General features: G+C 41.2%; 6 protein-coding genes across 10 annotated transcripts; 2 read left to right on the top strand and 4 right to left on the bottom strand.

The window, feature by feature from the left end:
* The first annotated feature begins 643 nt into the window (after nt 1–643).
* Nucleotides 644–3,806, top strand: LOC119555526 (pre-mRNA-processing factor 6). The gene is made up of 4 exons (XM_037866951.1): nt 644–824; nt 892–2,410; nt 2,490–3,443; nt 3,523–3,806. The coding sequence occupies exons 1-4, from the start codon at nt 727–729 to the stop codon at nt 3,745–3,747; spliced, it is 2,796 nt and encodes a 931-aa protein (XP_037722879.1). The 5' UTR covers nt 644–726; the 3' UTR covers nt 3,748–3,806.
* On the bottom strand, nt 3,762–9,412 carry LOC119555527. 3 transcript variants are annotated; one of them, XR_005219894.1, is made up of 6 exons: nt 9,146–9,412; nt 7,383–8,584; nt 6,796–7,325; nt 6,695–6,742; nt 5,633–6,633; nt 5,217–5,580 (listed from the first exon to the last, which is right to left on the bottom strand). XR_005219894.1 is itself a non-coding variant. In XM_037866953.1 (5 exons), exons 2-5 carry the CDS (start codon nt 7,271–7,273, stop codon nt 5,443–5,445), a joined length of 1,665 nt encoding a protein of 554 aa, XP_037722881.1. In that variant the 5' UTR covers nt 7,274–7,325; nt 7,383–7,537; the 3' UTR covers nt 5,217–5,442. The 3 variants fall into 3 exon arrangements, 2 of the variants coding, with proteins under 2 accessions (XP_037722880.1, XP_037722881.1); XM_037866953.1 differs by lacking the exon at nt 9,146–9,412 and having other exon boundaries at nt 7,383–7,537; XM_037866952.1 differs by lacking the exons at nt 5,217–5,580; nt 5,633–6,633; nt 6,695–6,742; nt 6,796–7,325 and adding exons at nt 3,762–4,027; nt 4,294–5,154 and having other exon boundaries at nt 7,879–8,584.
* Nucleotides 9,413–12,620: 3,208 nt separating this feature from the next.
* LOC119555530 lies at nt 12,621–13,798 on the bottom strand. 2 transcript variants are annotated; one of them, XM_037866959.1, is made up of 4 exons: nt 13,561–13,798; nt 13,411–13,509; nt 13,117–13,362; nt 12,621–13,062 (listed from the first exon to the last, which is right to left on the bottom strand). In XM_037866959.1, exons 1-4 carry the CDS (start codon nt 13,682–13,684, stop codon nt 12,647–12,649), a joined length of 885 nt encoding a protein of 294 aa, XP_037722887.1. In that variant the 5' UTR covers nt 13,685–13,798; the 3' UTR covers nt 12,621–12,646. The 2 variants fall into 2 exon arrangements, with proteins under 2 accessions (XP_037722887.1, XP_037722888.1); XM_037866960.1 differs by having other exon boundaries at nt 13,411–13,506; nt 13,561–13,796.
* Nucleotides 13,799–17,311: 3,513 nt separating this feature from the next.
* Nucleotides 17,312–19,600, top strand: LOC119553256. The gene is made up of 2 exons (XM_037863542.1): nt 17,312–17,477; nt 18,435–19,600. The coding sequence occupies exons 1-2, from the start codon at nt 17,312–17,314 to the stop codon at nt 19,559–19,561; spliced, it is 1,293 nt and encodes a 430-aa protein (XP_037719470.1). The 3' UTR covers nt 19,562–19,600.
* On the bottom strand, nt 19,570–20,650 carry LOC119553257 (trypsin-2). 2 transcript variants are annotated; one of them, XM_037863543.1, is made up of 3 exons: nt 20,344–20,650; nt 20,006–20,282; nt 19,570–19,956 (listed from the first exon to the last, which is right to left on the bottom strand). In XM_037863543.1, exons 1-3 carry the CDS (start codon nt 20,634–20,636, stop codon nt 19,570–19,572), a joined length of 957 nt encoding a protein of 318 aa, XP_037719471.1. In that variant the 5' UTR covers nt 20,637–20,650. The 2 variants fall into 2 exon arrangements, with proteins under 2 accessions (XP_037719471.1, XP_037719472.1); XM_037863544.1 differs by lacking the exon at nt 19,570–19,956 and having other exon boundaries at nt 20,143–20,282; nt 20,340–20,650.
* A 1,010-nt stretch (nt 20,651–21,660) lies between these two features.
* Nucleotides 21,661–23,374, bottom strand: LOC119554358. Its single transcript, XM_037865225.1, has 2 exons — nt 23,215–23,374; nt 21,661–22,836 (listed from the first exon to the last, which is right to left on the bottom strand). The coding sequence occupies exons 1-2, from the start codon at nt 23,348–23,350 to the stop codon at nt 21,701–21,703; spliced, it is 1,272 nt and encodes a 423-aa protein (XP_037721153.1). The 5' UTR covers nt 23,351–23,374; the 3' UTR covers nt 21,661–21,700.
* Between the last annotated feature and the right edge of the window lie 1,143 nt (nt 23,375–24,517).

The following is a 24,517-nucleotide window of genomic DNA, read 5'->3' as shown; positions in this document are numbered from 1 at the left end:
GCGGGGACAACCTCCCGGTTAATTTGACGATATCGATAGTTTAGCTGTTATCGGCTTACCGATGTTTGATGTTGCTTGCATCACTAACCACGCATTAACACTAGAGGTGCAGAAACATCGATGTTTGCAGACATCGGTGTTTTTCAAAAAACATCGATGTTTTCCGTAATTGTATTAATTTAAAAAATATTAATGGAATTTGTATTAAGACTAGAAAAACAATTAATTTATTCAAGTAATGTGCTAAGAAATAAAAACAAAAGTTGAGTCCATTGAGATCATCTTAGATTCTAAAGGGATAACTTTGCAAAGCTTTGATAATTTTTGTTAACAAACATAAGTTGGTCATCGATACCGGACTTCAACTGGGTACGGCGATCTAATATTCAAGAACTTATCCATCGCTGAAGTTTTAAGCAGCGTCGCGCCTACACCAGTCATATTATTTCCTATAGTTGCAAGTAAATAATTAAACATTATTATTAACAAAATAGGAAAAATGTAACAAAATACAAGCCTTTAGCGTGCTTTTGTTCTTCTTCTTCTTTGAACTGTGAGGGCCCTAGAAACATCGATGGTCCAAAAAAACATCGATGTTTTTAGAAATTTGAAAAACATCGATGCATCGATGTTTCCATCGATGTTTCTGCACCTCTAATTAATACGCTTTCAATTTGTGAAATAAATTAAATAAAGAAGTTGAAATTGATTTAGAAGTACTTCAACATGTCCAACATAACGGCAGCTGTAATAGCTAACCGCAACAAGAAGCATTTCCTGGGCGTTCCAGCTCCTCTGGGCTATGTGGCCGGCGTTGGTCGAGGGTGACTATCATCGAATGCACTTCTTACGTACGAAAACTCAATTTAAATGGTATCTTTGCTATTTCAGAGCCACGGGATTCACCACCCGGTCCGATATTGGTCCCGCCCGCGATGCCAACGACGTTTCTGACGATCGCCATGCCCCGCCGGCCACCAAACGTAAAAAGAAGGACGAAGAGGAGGAGGAGGACGAAGACTTGAACGACTCGAACTACGACGAGTTTAGTGGTTACAGTGGCTCCCTGTTCTCAAAGGATCCCTACGACAAGGATGACGAGGAGGCGGACGCCATCTACGATTCGATAGACAAGCGAATGGATGAAAAGCGCAAGGAGTATCGTGATCGGAGGTTGCGAGAGGATTTGGAGCGGTATCGCCAGGAGCGACCGAAGATCCAGCAGCAGTTCAGTGACCTCAAACGTTCGTTGGCCAGCGTCACATCGGAAGAGTGGTCTACGATTCCGGAAGTGGGCGATAGTCGCAACCGAAAGCAAAGAAACCCCAGGGCCGAAAAGTTTACCCCCTTGCCAGACAGCTTAATATCGAGAAACCTTGGTGGCGAGTCGTCCTCCACGTTGGATCCGTCCTCAGGTTTGGCCTCCATGGTGCCTGGTGTAGCCACTCCGGGCATGTTAACCCCCACGGGTGATCTGGATCTGCGGAAGATCGGTCAGGCCCGTAACACTCTTATGAACGTTAAGCTGTCCCAGGTTTCTGATTCCGTGACTGGTCAAACGGTGGTGGATCCTAAGGGTTACCTCACCGACCTGCAAAGCATGATTCCCACCTATGGCGGCGACATTAACGACATCAAAAAGGCTCGCTTGCTGCTTAAGAGTGTCAGGGAAACGAATCCCAATCATCCACCCGCTTGGATTGCCTCTGCTCGTTTGGAGGAAGTCACTGGAAAGGTTCAGATGGCCAGGAATCTGATCATGAGGGGCTGCGAGATGAATATCCAGTCCGAGGATCTCTGGCTGGAGGCAGCACGCCTTCAGCCGCCAGATACAGCCAAAGCGGTGATAGCGCAAGCTGCTCGTCATATTCCGACTTCAGTTAGGATCTGGATTAAAGCAGCTGACTTGGAATCGGAAACGAAAGCCAAACGTAGGGTTTTTAGAAAAGCTCTAGAGCACATCCCGAACTCAGTTCGCCTATGGAAAGCTGCTGTGGAGCTGGAGAATCCCGATGATGCACGAATCCTACTATCCCGCGCTGTAGAGTGTTGCAACACCAGCGTTGAACTTTGGTTGGCCCTCGCGCGTTTGGAAACCTATGAGAATGCCCGAAAGGTGCTGAACAAGGCTCGTGAGAATATACCCACGGATCGACAGATTTGGACCACGGCTGCTAAATTGGAGGAGGCCAATGGTAACATTCACATGGTGGAAAAGATCATCGATCGATCGTTAACGTCTCTAACTGTCAACGGGGTGGAGATCAACCGGGATCACTGGTTCCAGGAGGCCATTGAGGCGGAGAAATCGGGAGCAGTTAACTGTTGTCAATCAATTGTGAAGGCCGTCATCGGAATAGGAGTGGAGGAAGAGGATCGCAAGCAGACCTGGATCGATGATGCGGACTTTGTAAGTATTGAAAATATGTTTGCCTTTGATGACTTCAAATTAATAAATTTATTTTTTCAAATATCTTTTACCCTTTCAGTGCGCCAAGGAAAATGCTTTTGAGTGTGCTCGTGCTGTCTATGCTCATGCCCTACAGATTTTCCCCTCCAAAAAGAGCATCTGGTTAAGAGCCGCCTACTTTGAGAAAAACCATGGCACTCGCGAGTCCCTAGAGGCCTTGTTGCAGAGAGCTGTGGCCCATTGCCCTAAATCGGAAATTCTCTGGTTGATGGGAGCAAAATCCAAGTGGATGGCTGGAGACGTTCCAGCGGCAAGAGGCATTCTCTCCCTGGCCTTCCAGGCCAATCCTAATTCCGAAGACATTTGGTTGGCAGCCGTCAAGTTGGAATCTGAGAACTCGGAATATGAGCGTGCAAGACGTTTGTTGGCCAAGGCTAGAGGCTCTGCGCCCACGCCTAGGGTGATGATGAAGTCAGCTCGCTTGGAATGGGCTTTAGAGAGATTTGACGAAGCGCTACGGCTGCTAGAAGAAGCAGTGGAAGTGTTCCCAGATTTCCCAAAGCTCTGGATGATGAAAGGTCAAATAGAGGAACAACAGCGACGAACGGATGATGCGGCTGTCACCTACACTCAGGGTCTGAAAAAGTGTCCCACATCCATCCCCCTGTGGATTTTATCCGCTAACTTGGAAGAGCGCAAAGGAGTGCTGACAAAGGCCCGTTCCATTTTAGAACGGGGTCGTTTGCGCAATCCTAAGGTGGCTGTTCTCTGGCTGGAGGCCATTAGAGTGGAATTGCGTGCGGGTCTCAAGGAGATTGCCAGTACCATGATGGCCAGAGCACTGCAGGAATGTCCTAATGCCGGCGAACTATGGGCGGAGGCCATCTTCATGGAAACTAAGCCTCAGCGAAAGACCAAGTCAGTGGATGCCCTCAAGAAATGCGAACATGACCCACATGTTCTGTTGGCCGTTTCTAAACTTTTCTGGTCGGAGCACAAGTTCTCCAAGTGCAGAGATTGGTTTAACCGAACGGTAAGTTTATGATAATGACTACTGAGTAGCATTTGAGTAGAAATAAATATATTTCAAACTATACAATCATTTATTTCAGGTCAAGATCGATCCTGATTTGGGTGACGCCTGGGCGTATTTCTACAAATTCGAGTTGCTACACGGCACGGAGTCACAGCAACAGGAGGTCCTCGATCGTTGCATTTCCGCAGAACCCACGCATGGCGAATCCTGGTGTCGAGTTAGCAAGAATATTCAGAATTGGCAGTTCAAAACTCCGGAAGTACTTCGTGCCGTTGTGCGGGAACTATCCATACCCATCTAAGCGTAAAGTCTATTTTGATTAAATGTGTGCAGCCTAGCGCTTCATCTCTTGATATCCTTTCATTATGCGATAAACTTGTTTGAAGTGCTTGAAGATAAACTCGAAAAGGAACAGGCCAAAACTGGCGGCAGCTCCGCAGCCAAAGATTCCCAAAGCATATCGGCACTCGGTTATGCCTATGGAGACGAAGCCTCCTACACCGCCCTCGCACTTGGGCTTCTGGGGAATCCACTTTCGCTCCTCGCGGTTCACCAAGCTCACCTCTCGCTGCCACCGTAATCTATAGGGAAAAATAAAGTATTTTATTAATTACGTGGTTTTTCTTTGTTTTTTTCTTTTTATGTTCAAGAGATTCTAAATGAGGAAAATTTATTATATTGGACTCCTTAATACATATTTGTAAAATGAACTTATAAAGTAACTAGACGTGGTGTCACATAAATCCCGTCCAACCAAAGTCGGTAAAAATGAATTTTCCTATGCGGTTCAATTCCAAACGAATTTAGTTGCATGAGATTTTTGTGACACCCTGGTAGCAAATCTTACTGTCTTCGAATGAGCTCCTTATAGGGAAAGTTCTTCCTCGTAGGAATAGCCAGCATGGGCAGTTGGAAAGGCTCTAGCTCCATTAATCCACACTTTTCTGGCTCACTGAAAGTGTCGCTGACGATTTGGTAACCTGCCTGAAGCTCCACCTGATAAGCAAATAACCCCGTTCGCATTTTTTCCATACCTAAAATCGGTCGTATATAGACATTATCTCCCTTGGAGGCGATCTTTTTATGATAAAGGTTCTTGGTCACAGGGTCGGTGGATTCCGTGAAGTATATTTTGTTATATTGGGTATCCTGAACACCAATTTCTAGAGGAGATTGACCAAGATCGGATAAGGAGCGGATGGCATCCGAGGGACTTTGCAGCAGAGCAACAATATTTGCCGAAAATGAGGTAAACAAAAATAGAGCTGCCACGAAAGTGGTAAAGACAATAATTCTCGCCGATCGATTCCGCACCTCCACATAGAAGCCCTGCTGACACATTGCCCCCCAAACAAAGTTTAGGGTATCCATGTATGCCATATCGTGGGTGTGTGGGGAAAATAGCAGTTCTAGAGCCAAAACCATGGTCGTTATGATCAGGAGCATTAATATCGAAGCCCACACATCGTTCTCAAAGGGCATGGCAAATATATTGGCCACCGCCGAAAGTGGTGGTTGTCTGAACATAATTCCCGCTCTCACTCGATAAGTCTCAGCCACAAAATCAACTAAAGCGATACGATCCAATCTCATGAAGATCGCTAGCTGCGCCAAGTCCAATTCATAGCGCTGAAAACGCCCCATAAGGCCATCGAAGGAGCCATTTGGTTGTCTCCATCCATAGTTGACGGTTTGATAAGTATTATAGCTGAAATAGAAGATTGTCCATCATTTGGTAGCTTTTGAAATATTGAGGCATACAATTATAAGAACAGTTTCAATCTTTACACGCTTTATTAGGTAGCGTCCAAATTGCTGCGGTTTACTAATGAGGGAAAATTAAGCGTGAAACAAGTTATTTAAAATTAACTTAACAATACTTCCAATATAGATTAAATTTTTGTAACATTTATATTCATATTTTAAATTTAACCAAGTATGCAATTGTTCCGAAAAAGACTTAAGTAAAATGAATTACTGATGTATAATTTTAAAATTATATTTGACATGTCTTTAAGATTAGTTTAGTCAAATCTTCTAAAGGGCCATCACAGCTAAAATCCATTTCAAGATCTTCAAAGTAATTGCGTCTTTTCAGGCATTTACAAATTTCGGAGTTTGGTAATTCAGCGATCTGAAAAATTAGTTCTTTTAATAATGAAGAATAAAAGTTACCCAACACTTACCATACGTTTTATTTCCGGAAATTCTTTTGGAGAAACAATAATTTCGAACGGATCTTTTGACGAGACTCCACTTTTCTTTAATATCTTTATAAATGAGTTAAGAAATTCGTACGAAATTTTGGTTTCAATGCTAAATTTTTTGAGTTGTTTGCAACTTGAGAGAAATTTAAGAAATTCAGATTCTTCAAATAGTTCTTCGGTCAATTCGATGCTTTGCAAATTATTCGCATGTTTTAAAAGCCACATGTAAAAGTAATCCATTGAGTGACATTCAGCATACTCACAATTCAAATACATAAGGTTTGGACAATATGGTAAATCGTACGAGATTAGGTGAAAGGAAATTTTGAGATCTTCCAACGCAGGTAATGTCCATTGTTGACTCTGAATTTTTGAAAGTTTAGTCAACCGACAATTGTCTTTGAATAACTTAATGCCTATTTTTAGCTTTTGTAATGTTTTTCCGTGTTTTGAAATCCATTTGAAGAAAAAGTTCATTGAAAAAAAGCAAGTGGAGTTTAGCTCCAATGATTTTAATTTTGGACAAAATGGCAATGGGAATTTAATATCGGAATCATGAATATATAATTTTTGGATATTTGGAAACTCCCATGTCTTAAAGTTATTCGATAAAAATATACTGCTTAAAATATTTTTCTGAAATATGCTCCCATCTGCTTGAAGTGTTTCCAAAGTTTTTGTGTGCTCTGAAAGCCATTTAAGGTTATTCGAAACATATTTTGATCTCAATATTTTCAGAGAACGAAGCTTTGGGCAGTATGGCAACTCAAATTCAATTTGTGAACTATTAATGATAAGCTCTTCTAGGGATGGACAAATAAAATCTACTTTTTCAATTGGAGAGCTAATTATTAAATTGTTTAAATTTAGGGAACGAAGCATTTTTAACTTTGATGGAAGATCTATAATGTTAAGTGACATATTGGAAAATGTCGCGCCTATTGTCAACTCTTCTAAATTGATCAATTGGTGTATCTCAGCTAAAATGGAGAAGTATAATTTTCAATTACACGAGCATTAGGTCTGAAGAAAAGAACTCACCTAGATCCAAGCTCGATGGGTGCTTTAAAGTTCCCGACGAACTATCATCTGCAAAAAGACATTAATTTACAGAAGAATCCATTATCCAATATAGGACTTACCTTGACCTTCTCCCAAATATTCGATATTTAATATTTTTAAATTTGGAAGTTCTTGCAAAGCAAGAACTACTTCTGCTGTGGCATCATTAGTAATCGTTATTTCCAGAGACGTTAGATTCCTTACACCACGGATCAAGTTTTTAGTCGCAGAGCATTTGTTATCTTTCACGTAGAGTTTGCTTATGATCTTAAGATTACAACAATGTTGCTCTATCAATTTCAAATATTGAACGTCTAAGCCACTAACGTCCACTTCGTCAACAATTGAGCCACAAATCGACAAGAAGTCAGACCAATTCTCAAGTGGTAAATTGCAAGATGAAATTTTTTTATATTCATTTCGACTATGATAGGCAAATGCCGCTCCCAATTTATTATCAGCTAGGCCCAGCTTTATCTTATTTTCAAAGGTTAGCTTATTGAAAACAAGATCCAATATCTCCAATGGTAAATCCAAGATATTGGTGGGGTTCCCCATTTTGTAACCTATCTGATGGAAAACTTCACTGACGACGATTCAGGGATGGCACCTGAAAACAGAGTTCAATCAGCTGGGGGTCGGACCACACACCATTTGTACCAGTAACTTAGTCTTCGCTAATCTGTTCTTTTCCTTGGTCTGTCGGGACAATTTTTTGTGATCAACTTTAGATAATACTAGTGAAAATTAGGGAAAACTTAGAGCACTTGGCGAGCTAAGCCGACGTGGACCAGAAGAAAACAAAACTGGGTGTGATGTAGTCATCGTCAGCTGATCGGCAGGAATAAGATGTTCTGGACCCAGCTAAAAGCTTTCGCTTGTTGTTGACTTTGATAAAGATTGTGATAATTATAGTTGCATACGTCTGGGCGTTAATATTACAATGATTCCGAATAAACATTCCTTTTAGAAAAGGCTTTGTCAGCTTAATTACCAACCAAGTCTTTAACCACATCTGACCCAAGATTAGTTATGACAATTTTATAATGTAATATAGATCTCATTTGAAGATCTCAAACAAGGAGTTAATCCTCAAAATACAACAAATGTACCTTTCAATTTCTCATCTAAAATATGAATATACCAAGAAGTTCTTGCCATACCTCATATTCAGGCGATTGGCCAGTTCCAGCATCAAGCGATGATTAACCTTTGATATGGTATCAATGTGCCTCAGCGACAAATCTTCGATTGTTGTAAACAGATCTGGAAAGGCAATAACTATGGCCGAGTTGAAGACAATCCCTTCCAGATTTTGCCGATAAGTTATGGCCGATCCAAAGCGCTGCAGGGCGTGAACCATGTGCCTCGGATTCCGAATGTTATGTCCCACCAACGTTTTCTTTAAAGGTTTCCATGCAGCCACTTTGTAGAGATCGATCAGGCTGGACGAGAAGTTGCCTTCGTTTTCATAGTGAAGCACCCTTAACTCACTGTCCGGAGGAATAAATATTTCGGGATCCTCTAGCAAATCGATCTCTGCTGGATCCTCGGTAAGGAGCAGCCAGAACCGATTGGTGGTGAAGTAATTGTGCTCCGAGGCGGCAGACCAGCGAAGTAGGTTGAGTGCACAGTCGCTGCTGAATTCCAGGAAGAGGATTCCCATTTTGTAGGACAACATGGGGAGTAGAAAGGACGTGTCCCAATGGGTGGAGTTGTTGGCATGGAAACTCTTCGGCGGGGGTGCGTCCTTCTGCTCATCCAGGACATCGACATGTCGCAGGTCCCTTAGCGAGGTCGCCGTACTGACCTGCACATAGAAATCGTTGAGGTTGAAGTGCTGCCACAGCGTCCAAACGCGGGAGTCCGCTGAAGGGGAAAAACAGAGATACAGTAAAAAAAAGTTTTAGAGTCCATAAGTTTTTAAATTTCTTTTGGTAGTTTTGTTTTTGATTAAAACAGCTGTTAGCATGGCAAAATTCTAATGTGAGAATATCTTTGAGGTCTATGTTGTGGTGGTTCAGAAAACATTATAGTAAGATATAATAAAGTTAAGAATTTGAAAGTAGATATTGCTCCTTGAAATATTATATCGAAATGAAGCAGCATATACTTGTAATTAGTACATAAATATTTGATCCGAAATTATGGTATCGGTCTTAAAATTTTAGACAGATTTCAAAATGTTTTTAAAGTTACTTTAGAGGTCTCAAACCACCTATGAAGTTGTCTAAAAAGAAGGCTGCAATGTATTTTATATCAAATAGATAAGTTAACGATTTAATTGAATTTTAATTGCTTCCTTTCGGTGGTAGGCAGTAAATTCCATTAGTTTGTAAAGCTTTCTGAAACCCCCAGGGATTTTTGTCTGTGTGTTGTCGGGTCATAAATTTGGCCCGAGAGCACATTGCATGCAGAGGGTTAATTCACCAATGTCCGTGTGACAAACGACCAGCATCAGGCTGTGAACGCCGTGGTGGCGATAGTAAGCGACTAGCATATCCGGCAACTGATTGCCCCACCGTGTTTTCGAGTCCGGATCCTCCCGGGAGTTCTCGCTCCGCCAGCTGCCAGCGACACGTGGCCCCGTCCTGACCAGCAGGAGAAATAGCACGGGGAGCCAGCGGAAAACTTGAACTTTCATCACTCCGAATATTAACGAGTTGCTGTCCCTTTGCTTTTGCACTTCCCGACGTACTTTTTCGGTCACTGGTCGCTGGTGCGCCGTCCCTGGCTTTTATAGCCAAAAGGGTATTCGCCAGTAATTGCATTCAAGAATTGCATTAAAATTATGCATTGATTACACTCCGCTGCACATCCTTTGGGTCCGCTCCGCCCATCTGCCGCCATTACGTTGGGCAATCTTGCCGAGCAATTTCGCGACAACTGCAATTGGTCATCGATGGCGTTTAATTGGTCCGAGCAAGTGGCGCACAAATTGTCCTCGTGGAAGTGCGGACAAAGTCAATTACGTGTCAACGACGACCGGAACGGCAAAAGTTGGCCCGACTTTCAGGACTTGGCCTGGCTTTCGGATAAGCACATAAGTTGGCCCTGTCCTTGGGCCAGCGGAATTGGAAACTTTCACTTGATATATCTGAGAAGTAATTATTATTCTTTGCGTGCAAAAATTAAATCAATCAGAGCTATTTTAACAAAACCTATGGCTTGTAAACATAATAACTAAGATGATTTAACATTTTTTGTATCGGTCGAAATAAATGAAGTCTGAAGGGTTAGTTATAATTATTATATTATAATGTCCAACCTAATCTATAAAATTTTTAGAATGACAAAAGAAAATATGATAGATATACCATGGCCCTGAACTATATGTTATTCTACAAGACAATGGGAATTAGGGATCTCAACCAGTTGCAGAGTATTAAATCAAAATAAGTTAGACTTCAATAAGAACGAAAATTCCAAAAAAATTCATTTTCCCAAATAGTTATCTACGGAAACACAAACTACTGAACTTATTTTACATACCATTATCTCCTTCAAAGCTTACTAAGTCAACTTTTAATAAGCTAAATAAAATCAGTTAAAGAGCCAAGTTACGGCCTGATGGCATGAGCATTGAGAAGCAATTAAGAAAATTGAAAGAAAAATAAGGCAGCGAAAAATAAGCAAATTTGATCAGGAATATATATACACACATGCACAATATAGAGGGCACTGGTATTAGCAGGATGTCACAGGACAAAAACCAAACACAAGGATAAAGGACATGCCCACGCATACACCCCCACTTTCGAAGACATTAACACAATTACAATCTGAACATGTGTTAGTCTTCTAAGACATGCGTTGACTATAAAGAAAAATCCAATTAAAAGTGATAAAAGTTATTGAAGCGCAGCGTAGCAAAAAAGGAAAGCCATTAGAGGAAAAACAGCAGGAAAAACAAATGGCCAAAATGCGGAAAGGGAAGGGAAAAGGCCGGAAGCGAAGGCCCTACAAAAGTGGCTGCGATTTGTGGCAAGGCAGATAGCGCTGATTGCAACACCAGATTATCGCACAGATTGGCGAGTGGGGAGACACGCCAAGGACAAATCACGATTCACACAGCTACCATTTGGTTAGGGCAATCATTCATCCGCGCAAACGAACAGGAAAAGATTTTCCACTCCGAAAACATTTTCCCAATCAGTTTATGTTTAAAAGAAAAGGGAACAAATTAAGACGAGGGTAACTGAATTTTAGATAGCCCCGGTAATTGGGTCAACAATATAACATTTAAATTGGTTAAGAAAAATATAAAATATTTTACCAATTTAGCTCCTAAACAATGCATAACTGTTAACTAGCCTGAAGCTCTGTGTTGGTTTGGTTTATTATTTCAGTTCCATTAAAGAAATAGGGGAGTGTAGGGTATAGTGACGAACGTGAATGCTACTTTTCCAAAACAGATATTTTTAAACGATTTAAAACCAGAAAGTTGCAATAGCATATTTCTGTAAAAGTTGATGATAAAATTCCAGCGGAGTTAAGTGTTACAGCTCTTGGCGTTAACAAATATTTGTTTCACTTTAATAAGGTATAGGGTACGTCACCAACTAATAAATACAGACTAAAATGTAGGCAGATGTGAAAATCATCTTTTTTTTCAAGAAAAGTTGAAAGTATACAATAATGGAATACAAATTTATCTGTACAATTCAAAACAAGAAAAATCGCTATAGTCGAGTACCCCGACTATCAGATACCCGTTACTCAGCTAAAGGGACCAAAGGGAAATGGAGATATGCAAGCAGCAAAGCGATATTGAAATGCTCCACCTACCGGCGGTAGACAGATTTAAGCGTTATGGGCGTTAAAGTGGGCGTGGCAAATTTGATGAGACCAATACATTTCAGTTAAAATTTTTTACCTAGCATTACAATTGTGGGCGCCACAGGCTTGGGCGGTTTATGGGCGTAAGAGTGGGCGTGGCATATTCGCGTGACAAAATGGCGCTGCGTACGATTTTTTGAAGTTTGTGGGCATTTGTGGGCGGTTTGTGGGCGTTAAAGTGGGCGCGGCAAACTTTTATTTAGGTCAATCGATAGGTATTGATGAGAACAATACATTTCAGTTAAAAGTTTTATTCTAGCATCAAAACTGTAGGAGCCACAGTTTTGGCGGTTTGTGGGCGTTAGAGTGGTCGTGACACTCTGCTGAAACAAACTTGCGCTGCTCAGGAATCTGCATGCCTAATCCTAGTATTGTAGCTCTTATAGTTTCCGAGATCTCAGCGTTCATACGGACAGACGGACAGACGGACATGGCTAGATCGACTCGGCTAGTGATCCTGATCAAAAATATATATACTTTATAAGGTCGGAAACGCTTCCTTCTGCCAGTTACATACTTTCCGACGAATCTAGTATACCCTTTTACTCTACGAGTAACGGGTATAAAAAGTCTACTCCAGTTCTTGGTTTAAATTGAACTAATTAAGTTGTTAAATTTACTAGTTCGCAAAATTCAACAAAAAAGAATTTTTTTTTGTTGTCGGATGTAGAAAAGAAACAAATAACGATATGTCAACAAATACCAAAAAAATTAAATCTTTATAGCCTACCCTTCATTCGTCACGATACCCTACAAGGTACCGTTGGGCGTCATAAGGCGGAAAAGAATAAAACACAAAGTTCCAAGTACCAAATTAATCAAATTCATAATAATATAAATAAAAATACATACAATACGGGAAATCGACTTCAATTATTTAAAATTTTTGAGACTTGACGAGTTCGTCACCTTACCCTACACCTCCCCATACAATATAAATGAGTTAGACATCGATCATAGATAGGTAGGCAGTTTTTATTATGGTGGACAATATGATTATTCTTTTTTCCCCGCCTTCTTAACTTCTACGTTCTGCTCGCTTAATAATTATTTTACGATCTTAAACTTCAAGGACCTTATAAAAATATGTTTTTATTGCGCTTCTTGTCTTCTAGCCTCCTTTTCTGCAGCAGCAGCCTCCTTCTTAAGTTGGGCATCTCTTTTGGATGAATGCTTGCGCCAGTTCTTGACCACTTTGTCGAATTCTTTTAGCCGAGCCTTTTTATCCGGCTCAGACTCTGGATCCTTGCCAATGGCACTTTCATCCACCTCGTCCTCATATCCTGCGGGGGGCAAGGCATTCAGATGGCTGTTGTGAAAGGCCGTGCGATTTCCATCTCGAAACCAGAAGGGCTTCGATCGCTTGTACATGTGGGTATAGTTCTTAAATTCAAGGCGATCCCCTTCTATCCGAGTGCTGAACACCAAAAGACTAAGGATGGCTATCAATGGCAGGACTCCGAATAGCGAGATTTTCTGCCATCGCTTGGCATGCTTAGCAACAATTGCTGGACAGATTAACGTTAGTTTTTATAGATCGATAAGTTTAGAAAAATACTGACGTGGTTTTTTATCAACTTTGCCGGGGCAGCCCAAGTCTCCTCCTTGAATTGCCGTCAGAGCGGGTTTCTTTTTCTTCTGATTACCTTTGCCCAGTAATATTTCATCACATGTTCTTAGTTTCTTTTTAGTTTTACTGATTTCTGCAGCTGGATTGATTTTTGGCGGGCATTTTGAACCGCCGGATATAACTGTTTCGTCTTTTGGCTGCGTGATTTTCGTTTCCTTAACCTCTTTCGGCGCTGTATCTATGGGGGAGTTACCTTCTATTTCGCTCAAATATTATTATGTCTAACCTTTTTTTACTGCCTCTGTGGGTTTCTTTACTGCCTCAGCTGGTTTTGTGGCTTTTTCAGAAGACTTTGCATCCTTGCCCTCCTTACATTTAGCATCTGCTAGAAAGTAAACTTTAGTAAACTCGAACACTAATACCATACTCAATTAACCTTCCTTATCTCCAGATCCTGATCCAGATTTTGCATTGCCAGACTTAGACATGAAACGCGGGAACAAAACCGTGTTTATTGCATAACGTGGTTGTATATATTTTACTATTTGTAAGTGCCGCATATTGTGAGGTAAAGGATAATTTTTTAAGAAGATACCGAAACATAAATTTAGAAATACAATTTGAGGTAGAATTTAAAGCATCTAATATAAGTTATGTCAACTAGCAGCCTACCTAGAATTCTATTTATTGAACAAATATAGGTTTTTTTATCCAAAAGAAACAATTACAGATCTAAGGTTAAGCATGGGTTGAAGTGAATGCCCTATTATTTTTTAAACCTTTAAGTTTTCATATCCGCTTTGTGTTTTTTCTAACCTACTTCTGCAGTTTTTCACTTCAACTTTCACACAAGAGCCATTCCTTGCAGTGAGTAAATTGGCGACCTTAGATGGCGGCAGTTCATTAATCATTTCGCTCATGCTTTTGGACGTGCGCCTGTCATGTTCAACTACTTTTATAATTTTTACGCTGTGTGTTCGCTTGGTCAGTTCATTTTTTGTACTCGCTCATACTTCACTGTGTTTTTTCCACCCATCCATGTTGCACTTATGTAATCCATATGGGATGAAAAAGTTTATGATTGCTCTTCGAATCGAGAGAGTTTCCCTTTTATCCGGTACTCCAAATGGATGTTTGTCGGGTTTATTGAGCTTAAATTAATGCAAATCTGTATGCTGGGCTGGTGACCTATTTTTCATGTAGATTGCGTTCCATGTCGAAGGGCTTATCCTTTGAAGACATTGCAATTATCGGAGATCTTTCACTTGGCTGCACAAGATTGCGGCGGGTTGTGAATGATTTGCATAGGGTACAAAAGACCACGGGCCTTTGACAATTAGTGTGTGTATTTATAGAACCTTTGCAACCCTTGCTACCTTAGTTGGGGTTTTGCATCCTTTGGGCTCTATTATTTTTGTGTTGTATTTGTGTTGCCGCAGGCTAAGCTAAATTGAAGTATGCCCAATGTTTATTATGCAACCACAATGTGCTACTTTGTGCTACCTTTTGGCTTTCACGCCTTTGAAATACATTTAATCCATCATTGCGCAGACATACATGTGAATCTGTATTAGGGTTAACCACTTTACCTTACTGCAAATTCTTAATAATCTTAAAATACAACAACTTAAAAATTAACTTTGTTTTACATTCCTGACCATTAATTTGATGATGTTCTGAGAAAAGAAAATCTCAAACTTTGTTAATATATATATTTAAAGTTTTCAAAATTGTGTTATTTGAAATATACAAGCTGAGCAATAAAATGTGTAAAATTTAGCATTTTTCACAAGGTTTGCATTTTAAACATCTTGTAAAATCTCTGGAACTTAGCTCACCCTAATGAACACACTTCCATTCAAAGGGTCCCGGTCTAGCCCTTGGCCATGTCTGACTGTCTACAGCTTTATTGACTCCCCGTTTTCAATTTGCCTGAACATAAGAGCCCCGAGAAACCTGTTGAAAAGGTCCAAAATCGCTCATTTATTCGTTAGCTCGTCGTCGTTTACCCTTCGCCCTTTCCCTGTTGGGCAAACACGCTTAGGCAGCCTTATCAATCAAAGGTATCTCAGTATATAGACTCGAACACACCCACGGAGATACAGAACACGCCCACACGTATGTTATTAATAAGGGCCATTTATCAAGGCTGGGACCCTTGAATGGTGCGAAGCTCCTCAATGCAATGTGCCAGATCAAGTAAAATTCGGATTAAATTGTGTGCCTCCTTTTTTCCTCGATTTTTCTTTTTTTCAAGTGTTTTTATGCTTGTTTGTCGTGCGATGAAATCGTGAGTGCGATGAAAGCGATTTAAGTTAAATGGTTTCTGTGGCGTCAGGTGGCTAATGAAATGGCCTGTAAAGTATCTCACAGTCAATTAATATTGATTGGAAACTCATAAATTTGGCGCGATAATTTATGACACGGGGAAATGAAGATACATCTATTGAGAGCCTGCTTCTCAGCAAATGAAAAAAGAAGATTTCGGTTTTCCGGAATTAAATTAAATTTGCAGTTGGCAAAGAATTAAAAATATAAAAGCATATAAATTGAATAATTTCATATTCCGCAAAAAAAGACAATACTTAAATTTTATTCAGTTTAAAAATTATTTTCTTTCGCAATTTTCTAAAAGCTTTGTAGGATTTGAAAAGATTCTCCAAAAGGTTTGGATGAACATTCAAATCAAAAGCTTAACTGCGACCGACTTCAATCAACCGAATACTTATCTTTCTTCAAATGCTCCATTAGGCTAACCCACCAAATTGCCGTTGGAGACATCGAGAGGGATATAAAATAGAGCTCAGTATGTCAAAGTTCGTCGGCCATTGACATTAATTAATGGAATGTAAAATGAACAGCGGCGCACAGCAGGAAAAGCAGCGAACAGAGATAGTCGGGCAATTAGGCCCGAGTCCCAAGGACAAGGACCTCAGCCGGATACGGTAAGTTCGACGGATGCGGATGGGGAGGAACAGCCGGAGGAACAGCCAGAACCCCGGCCTGTGGAGATGGGTATCGCGTATAATTTGTGAAAATTGATGATTTGTTTAGACTTACGAATGAGCGAACAAAACGAGCCAAATTGGCACGTAGCAAGGACGAAAGGAAATCCGAACAAAGGGAGAAAGGTGTTGCCATGCCATTTCCCCGATTTCGGCAAAGAAGGCTTCAAGGTGTTCGCTAATTGATTCGATATAGATAAATGACCTCAGGGGCCAGGGGCTGTTGCTAGATGGCGCCACATAATGATTAACGAGCTCTTTCTATGGCTCTTTGGGGAGAGTTTTTCCCTCAAACTCCTGGAATTCTGTTCATACGTTCTAATTTCTCGGTATCCTTGGAAAGCCTAGGAAATTCCAATCGCCACAAGAAATTTGAATCCTGCTGCGGCCATAAGCCTTAATTACTTGTTGATTATAAATTATTGCTAAGTGAAAGGAGAACCTGGGGGAACCACTCTCCTTGACTGCTGATTAAATAACTGAATTAGGAGGCAAATAAGTTGCTCATTAACTACGAGTTTGGATGGGCAAGCCCAATTGACAGTTGATGTGCGGAGATGTCATAATTATTTTCTAAATGAAATGTAAATAAAATAAATATATTCTTTTCGTTATTTTGAAACAAATAGGAAATAATCTTTCAGGACAAATGTAGTTTCTGTATAAGTATTTACAAGCATGTACAGCTTAAACTTGTCTTGAACTTGTTTCTTTTGTAATCACAATTAAGTATCAACATTTTTAATTAAACTCTAAACTCAAATATCTTGGTAAATTAAAAAAACAATGGAAGAGCGAGAGCTGTGATTGTAATACCAGAAGTACGCCAAAGATAAACCTCTGGATGAAACGTTTAAAAAAATACGTTCTATTTTTGTAGACAAGTTATCGGCATTGTTTGGGTAATTCCCTTATATTCCCCACTCGTCCACAAAGTAATCGACGCAAAGTGCCTCGAACCAATTAAGATCGAATGAATGAGTCTACGTAAGACGACAAAAAAACCGCACACTTCGCAACTTCACGTTTGTATGTAGATAAGGCCAATATTATATTGTTCCGAAAGAGATAGTGCCCGAAATGGCGAGATTTTATTAGTATTAACTATTTTTCATTAATTGCGCGATATGGCCTGAGACTATTTAAAGATGGCTCGAGAGCCCTAAGGTAGTTAAAACTGAAATGAAGTGCGTTCAATTCTCACTGCTGTTGATTGGCCTGCTGGCGGCCCCAACTGCCTGGGCTCGAGTTCCCTATCCGGAGGTGGAGCTCCCTCCACTTGTCCAGGAGGACGAGATCTTCGAACGCGTGGCTGTGGCACCTCCCCAACCCGTGGGTCGTTCAGGAGGTAGGTTATCTAATTACGATAATGTTATTTAATCAAGACGGAGCTATTCCAATATTTACAAATGTTTCTTTCCAAACAATTTTTTTCTTTTAAAATTAAAATAATAAGTGGAAAGCTTACACTTTAAACTAACAAACGGGTTTTTAAAATAGTTACAACTGAAATATAAACAAGAAAGAAAGCTAATTTCGGCAAGCCGAAGTGCCTTGCAGTTCGTTGTATTGCAAGTAAGCATTGTAAGCATTGTACGTACAGAACTTTCCCATTTTAGAAGAACTAACAACGAATTACAGATATATAAATATTAATAATTATTATTATTATTAATAATATCAATTTACTACCGTATATTTTTACCGAAAACGAAATATAACTGTGTTTGCATTATTATGACATTAATTATCCGATCGTTCCTATGGCGGCTATATGATAAGGTCGCCGGATTTTTATTTTAATTTTATTCAAAGTTCTGAAATATTAAAAGAATATTCCCAAGAGTAAAAATTAATATTTAAAAATCACCGAAGTTATAATGTTTGTACAATAATATTTTTTTTATCATCCTATGAGAGCTATATGATATATATAACTAAAGTTGTCCGATCTGTCTCGCTCTGACTTATATACTACCTGCAATATAAATTAGACTTTTGGGAAGTTTTCATCCCGATAGCTTTAAAATTGGATAATTGTCTAGTGATGCTGATCAAGAATATATATATTATGGATTGGGAAACGTCTCCTTCACTGCGTTGCAATCTTCTGACTGCAATCATTTTACCCATTGCAAGGGTATAAAAAAGGTTTAAATAAATTAGGAATAAGCAACTTATGTCATGGGGTTGTTAAACATAACACATTCCAAATCTATTAAAGAAAACGATTGTGGAAAACATTTAATATTCAACTAAAAGCTTGTATATAGCTTGAAAATAATTAATGAATCATTTCTTAAAGCTTGCAGTGTGGCCATTCGCGGAGGCCTTCCCAGTCCGCAGCCCATCTACCTGAAAACCGACTCCGAGGACTTCTATCCCTTCTCCGATGTCGGAGTGATGGACTTCGAGTCCGGCGCCTCCCTCCAGCTGTGGTGTCCCTCCGGTTTCAACACCCACTCCCAGAATCTGCTCACCGCCAGCTGTGTGAGTGGCACCACCTTCAGCGTGGACGGATCTAACTTCGAGTTCAAGGACCTGTACTGCAAGGCCTGGCCGGGATTCAAGGCCGTCAAGTCGGGGGCCACCTGCAACGGCGGCATCGTGATCCGCGTGGGCTTCGAAATCGACTCCTCGAGGTTCGCCGAGCAGATGCAGGTTTGCTTCAACGAGGAGGAGGAGGTGACCCGTTACACTCGCCACAAGCTGGAGCCCGGCAGCAACTACTACGAGACGGGAGTGGCCAGGATTACCTTCCAGACGGCCGGCTTTTTCGATGGCAAGAACGTGGACAAGCTGTACACCCAGGCCACCCAACTGGAGACGATCAACAATGACTTGGGCGGCGATGCGGCCCAGTACTTCGACACTGCCACCAACGTCTTCCTGGCCCGTGGTCACCTGGGCGCCAAGGCTGACTTCGACTACGCTCCCGAACAGAGGGCCACCTTCCTGTTCATCAACGCCGCTCCCCAGTGGCAGACCTTCAATGCCGGAAACTGGGCCCGCGTGGAGGATGGTCTGAGGGCCTGGGTGTCCAAGAACAAGTTGAATGTGAACTGCTACACTGGAGTCTACGGTGTGACGACTCTGCCCAACAAGCAAGGTGTGGAGACCCCGCTGTATCTGGCCAAGGATGGCAACAACAACGGCCTGATCCCGGTGCCCAAGCTGTACTTCCGAGTGGTCATCGATCCCACTTCCCACAAGGGTATTGTCTTCGTGGGCGTCAACAATCCCCATCTCACCGAGGAGCAGATCAAGCGCGACTACATCATCTGCACGGACGTCAGCGACCAGGTGACCTACATCAACTGGAAGACCACGGACATTAAGGCCGGTTGGTCCTATGCCTGTGAGGTCGCCGATTTCCTGAAGACCGTTAAGCACCTGCCCGCCTTGACCGCCAAGGGAGGTCTGCTCGTTTAAATGGTGACCTAATAAAATCCACAACTTTTCAGAATTTTATTTCCCATGAGTATGCCAATGGAGGTTAGTAGACAATTTAGAGTATATTCCATGCGGTTCCCTTCGTTCTTCGCCATGATATCATTGATCCAGTTCATGTGGACATAGACGTTTGTGTAAACCGAGGGCAAGGTTTTGGATCCGCATCCAATTCGATAAGTCACCACCCCAAATACAGTTCTGTTGAGGATTAGGGGACTCCCAGTGTCCCCGGCACAGGGGTTCTCGTCCAGGCTGTTGTTCAGGTTTCCCGCGCACATCATCTCCTCCTTGAAGGTGTGAAGTTTCTTCTCACAGATCTCCCGGGGCAACAGCTCCACGTCAATGTGCAGGATGTTGGAGGCCATGGGACCGCCCTAGAAGCATTTGATATTGGTCTCGTTACAATTCAGAACTGCAACTCACTTTATAGACCCGTCCCCAGCCCAGAACCGTGTAGTTAACACCCGGTTCGGGGTCAGTCGTGGGCAGACTGATCACACCCACGCGCGGATTGTCCAAGGGCAGTTTCTTGGCCAGCATCATCAGCGCAAGGTTGTTCGTGTTGAACACCGTGAATTGCTCCGGTACAAAGATCTTCTGCACTGGAATGTGCACAGTGAGACCATCCCGGTACTTCAGACGATTCGCGGTTCCAGCCACAATGAGCAAGACCCGACTTCGATGTATGATCTTGCGCTTGCTGTTGCATAGGTTACATAGTTAGGAGGATGCAAACGAATATACAACTTTTCTATACCTACTCCATGGCGCAGTGGGCGGAAGTCATGATGTAGGTTCTCGAAATTATGACCCCACCGCAAAAGTGATTGTCGCCAAAAAACTTTCGGGGCGTTCGAGACCGAATGGAGACCACATATTTCGCCAGTACCAGAGTTTTCTCCTCTTCGAAGTAGGGACTTGATAGGCGTTTCGCCCGCCGACGGATAAAGTGACTCCCGATCGGACCACCAGCTTCGTAGGACGGCAGGAGCAGCATGAGAAACAGTAGGAAACTACACAATTTCCTTGATACATTGTGTTTCACTAGTAACATCAGAGAAATTTTAAATAATTTGACAGCTAACACTGGCAAAATATGAATTAATACATATTATAGGTTGTAGAGTACACTCTTTGCCAATATTTGGTATCATTTTTATATGTTAGAAAAACCTTTTTGAAAAAGTTTAATACAAAACAAAACAAGTAAGGAAGTTAACTTCGGCAAGCCGAAGCTTGTATACCCTTGCAGCTATAATTATTAAATTTAAAAACACAAAAAATGATATTCCCAATAGTATAAGATAATATGTCAAAAAACACCGAAGCTGTAATTTGTTTCATGTTATTTTCCTACCAATTTTCCGGTCGTTCCTATGGCAGCTATATGATATAGTCGTCCGGTTTTGATAAAATTAAATTCGAAATTCAGAACTAATTAAAAAATTTTATTTCCAAGCGTAGGAGGTTATATGTTAAAAAACACCGAAGCTATAATTTGTTTAATATTATTTTTCCACCAGTTTTCCGATCGTTCCTATGGCAGCTATATGATATAGTCGTCCAATTTCGATAAAATTTAATTCGACATTCAAAACTAATTAAAAAATGTTATTTTATTTATTATAATTTTTTAAAATTTTTTTTTCCGATTATTCCTATGGGAGCTATAAGATATAGTTGTCCGATCCGGCTGGTTCCGACTTATATACTACCTGCAAAAGATATAAGACTTTTGGGAAAGTTTCAGCCCGATAGCTTTAAAACTGAGAGACTAGTTTGCGTAGAAACGGACGGACATACGGACAGACGGACATGATCGACTCGTCTAGTCATGCTGATCAAGAATATATATACTTTATGGGGTTGGAAACGTCTCCTTCACTGCGTTGCAAACTTTTGACTGAAATCAATATACCCTCTGCAAGGGTATAAAGAAGTTTGTTTTGTTTGGGTGTATTTTACTTTGAGTCTATCATGAGAATGTGTTATTACCCAACATAATCTTAAAATGATATTCCTTAAACTTTTGCAAAATACATTTGCTTTCCTACTCCCAGTTTTAAATCTAAAACAGATACAGTATAATATAAGGATTTTATTTATTCCGTTAGAGACTTAGACTAACAAACCACTGACTGAGAATTCGGGGAGGTGATCCACCTTCTTGCGGAACTCGGCGACCTCACAGGCGTATGAGTACCCAGCGGTGAGGTCCGTCTTCTTCCAGCTGATCCAGTCGATCTTGTCGCTGACATCCGTGCAGAGGATATAGTCTCGCTTGATCTCCTCCAGGCTCAAATGGGGGTTGTTCACGCCGATCAGAACGATGCCCTTCCTCGACGAGGGTTCGATAACCACTCGGAAGTAGAGTTTGGGCACTGGGATCAGACCGTTGCCATTGTTATCGTGGGACAGGTACAGCTGCCTCTGCTCTCCATTTTTGTTGGCCAGAGTGGTCACTCCCCAGACTCCCGTCCAGCACTCCACGTGCTTCTTTTCCTTGGCCACCCAGGCTCGAACTCCATCCTCCACGCGGGCCCAGTTGCCGGCATTGAAGGTCTGCCACTGGGGAGCGGCGTTGATGAACAGGAAGGTGGCCCTCTGCTCCGGGGCAAACACGAAATCAGCCTTGGCACCCATGTGCCCGCGGGCCAGGAAGATGTTCTTCGCCGAGTCGAAGTAGTGGGCTGAGTCCATGTCCAACTCCTTGTCGATGGTCTCCTTCTGCACCGCCTGCGTGTACAGCTTGTCCACGTTCTTGCCCGCAAAGTAACCGCCAGCACCGAAGGTGATTCGATCCACTCCGGTGGCATAGTAGTTGTTTCCCGGCTCCAGGCGATGGTAGACATACCTGGTCACCTCCTCGTCCTCGTTGAAGCACACCTCGTACTGCGTGGCGAACCGGGAACCGGACAGTTCAAAGCCCACCTTGATCAGAGTGGTGCCCCCATTGCAGCTGGAACCCGACTTCTTGCCCACAAAAGCTGGCCAGGATGTGCACTTAATGGCGGACAGGTCGTGCTCCTTATCGTCGATCTTGAAGGTGGTGCCACCCACACACTTGGCGGTCACAGACTTCCCGGACAGAGGAGAAGCCAGGCTGCTGGTGCAGTGGAATTCAATAGCCTTGTCCTTATCCACATCCACATTGCCACTGTCCGAGAAGCCAACTATTTCAGACGTTCCCGCCTTGATCAGCACAGGCTGGGGATCCTTCAGCTCGGAGCTACGGATCTTAATGGAACATCCAGCTTAAATAGGGAGGGGTGTTGGGTTAAAATTGTTTTGGTTGGTATGTAACTTAGCTTGTAATGAATAGGAAGAATGTTAACTAATAAATATTACACAAATGTTGAAATGCTAAGATCGTTGTGTCCTCGAGTTCACCAAAACTTCTATTTATGTAATATATACAGATTATAAATTTATAGAGAGTATTAGAATAATATATAAATTAAAATGTATTAAAGAGTATACAAAATTAGCAATTATACTTGTTTGTGACTTTATAAATAAATATGTCCAACATCTTAAACTTTTGAAATGTTATAAAGTATTGGCAAATATAAAACAAAGGGTAAGAATCATTTAAGTGTAGTTCCTTAAGGATCCTCTCACTTCTGACTCACCTTCTCTGGGTTCAATCTCGTTCACCAATTCCGGAACCGCAGGTAACTCCCAGGGGAGATCCTCCTTCGGCAGGATCCTGGCCTGGCCAATGGCCAGGAAGAGGCCACTCAAGGCAATTAACACTAGACACTTCATGTTTCGCAACTGATGCCGCCCCGGGAAGACCGGGTGCTTTTAAGGCAACTGGCCGACCGATGATTGATTAGATTCCCCTGATTGCGGCCGTGTTTGCGGGTTGATATCGGCGCTTGTTGATGCTTTGATTGCTTCACGTGTCCCCAGATTCGGCTGCTTCATTCCCACCGCTGGCATTATCATTTAATTAGTTTTGGCCCCGTGATTAGACTGATTCCCGAGAGTGGGGACAAATTAAATACTTGTGATCCGGCTGGAGCTTCAACCTCTTTCACGTGCCCAGCACGTTTGGTTATCGCTCAATAGTGGATGTTGGTCTTCTTTCACAAATATCAAGTGTTTATTATTGGTTTATCGTAAGGTATACATCAACTCACATTTATTGGTTAGTTTTAAACTGGCTTCTAGTGTGTTTTGGCGCAACTGTACTTAATATCACTTACTATATATACAACATTTATAGATATGGTTTTATTTTGCTTATTTTCTTGTACGTCACCGACATCAACTTGAGATAGCTGGAAGTATTTACAAAGTAATTCCCAAAGCACTTCACAAACATTTTAATCGTTTAACGTTTCTGTCAAATCTTATTTTTATTGTTTCTGTGACTTTTGCTCGGGCTGTTTATTTGTATTTTATTTGGATAGACATGCGATTTATTTGATTTAATTATTTTAAAGCTTATGTTTGGGCTTTGCAATAAAGTGGCTTTTGTCTGTTAACTTAATTCTGGAGAGTATTTTATCCTTATTAACAGAAAAATTGTTCATTTATCTCTTGGAGAGCTCTTAAATATGCTATGGATTTTTTATCTTTTTGGATATGACATTTACCTCGAATATTTTTAAACATTTAGAGTTACTGCTATTATTGTTCTTACTATTACTGACTTCTTGCTAACTTTGACCTTTTGTTGACGTATTTACAGTAAGAGTTTTGCATTGGTGAATTGAAAATTATTTTTTTCAAAGCAACTTGTCTTTTTTAATAGATTTTTACAGAAATCTTTTAAGCCTTTATTTAAATTCATGGTAAAAGAATATTTTAAAAATATATACCAGATAGTTAGTTAGTTGTGGTTTTTAGATATTTAGATACAAAATATTTGGAGATTTTGAAAGAAAACATTCAATTGAGTATACTTAAGGACTTCAAAACAAGCTC

This window comes from Drosophila subpulchrella, chromosome 3L, assembly GCF_014743375.2.
Source record: "Drosophila subpulchrella strain 33 F10 #4 breed RU33 chromosome 3L, RU_Dsub_v1.1 Primary Assembly, whole genome shotgun sequence".
Lineage (NCBI taxonomy): Eukaryota > Metazoa > Arthropoda > Insecta > Diptera > Drosophilidae > Drosophila > Drosophila subpulchrella.
The sequence above is the reverse complement of the archived record's forward strand: the minus strand, read 5'-3'. Positions and strand labels throughout refer to the sequence as shown.

What these genes read in the sequence shown, in the direction of transcription:
- LOC119553257 (XM_037863543.1), bottom strand. Translation starts at nt 20,636, where the DNA reads ATGTTACTAGTGAAACACAATGTATCAAGGAAATTGTGTAGTTTCCTA. An exon ending in TCCGCCCACTGCGCCATGGA is followed by an intron (nt 20,283 to 20,343) that starts GTAGGTATAGAA and finishes CCTATGCAACAG; the next exon opens with CAAGCGCAAGATCATACATC. An exon ending in GCTGGGGACGGGTCTATAAA is followed by an intron (nt 19,957 to 20,005) that starts GTGAGTTGCAGT and finishes AAATGCTTCTAG; the next exon opens with GGCGGTCCCATGGCCTCCAA.
- LOC119554358 (XM_037865225.1), bottom strand. Translation starts at nt 23,350, where the DNA reads ATGAAGTGTCTAGTGTTAATTGCCTTGAGTGGCCTCTTCCTGGCCATT. An exon ending in CGAGATTGAACCCAGAGAAG is followed by an intron (nt 22,837 to 23,214) that starts GTGAGTCAGAAG and finishes TCCCTATTTAAG; the next exon opens with CTGGATGTTCCATTAAGATC.
- LOC119555527 (XM_037866952.1), bottom strand. Translation starts at nt 9,359, where the DNA reads ATGAAAGTTCAAGTTTTCCGCTGGCTCCCCGTGCTATTTCTCCTGCTG. An exon ending in CGTTTGTCACACGGACATTG is followed by an intron (nt 8,585 to 9,145) that starts GTGAATTAACCC and finishes TTTCCCCTTCAG; the next exon opens with CGGACTCCCGCGTTTGGACG. An exon ending in AAGGAGCTCATTCGAAGACA is followed by an intron (nt 4,028 to 4,293) that starts GTAAGATTTGCT and finishes TTTTCCCTATAG; the next exon opens with ATTACGGTGGCAGCGAGAGG.
- LOC119555526 (XM_037866951.1), top strand. Translation starts at nt 727, where the DNA reads ATGTCCAACATAACGGCAGCTGTAATAGCTAACCGCAACAAGAAGCAT. An exon ending in GGATCGATGATGCGGACTTT is followed by an intron (nt 2,411 to 2,489) that starts GTAAGTATTGAA and finishes TTACCCTTTCAG; the next exon opens with TGCGCCAAGGAAAATGCTTT. An exon ending in GAGATTGGTTTAACCGAACG is followed by an intron (nt 3,444 to 3,522) that starts GTAAGTTTATGA and finishes CATTTATTTCAG; the next exon opens with GTCAAGATCGATCCTGATTT.
- LOC119555530 (XM_037866959.1), bottom strand. Translation starts at nt 13,684, where the DNA reads ATGCGGCACTTACAAATAGTAAAATATATACAACCACGTTATGCAATA. An exon ending in AGGATCTGGAGATAAGGAAG is followed by an intron (nt 13,510 to 13,560) that starts GTTAATTGAGTA and finishes TTTACTTTCTAG; the next exon opens with CAGATGCTAAATGTAAGGAG. An exon ending in CACAGAGGCAGTAAAAAAAG is followed by an intron (nt 13,363 to 13,410) that starts GTTAGACATAAT and finishes ACTCCCCCATAG; the next exon opens with ATACAGCGCCGAAAGAGGTT.
- LOC119553256 (XM_037863542.1), top strand. Translation starts at nt 17,312, where the DNA reads ATGAAGTGCGTTCAATTCTCACTGCTGTTGATTGGCCTGCTGGCGGCC. An exon ending in ACCCGTGGGTCGTTCAGGAG is followed by an intron (nt 17,478 to 18,434) that starts GTAGGTTATCTA and finishes CATTTCTTAAAG; the next exon opens with CTTGCAGTGTGGCCATTCGC.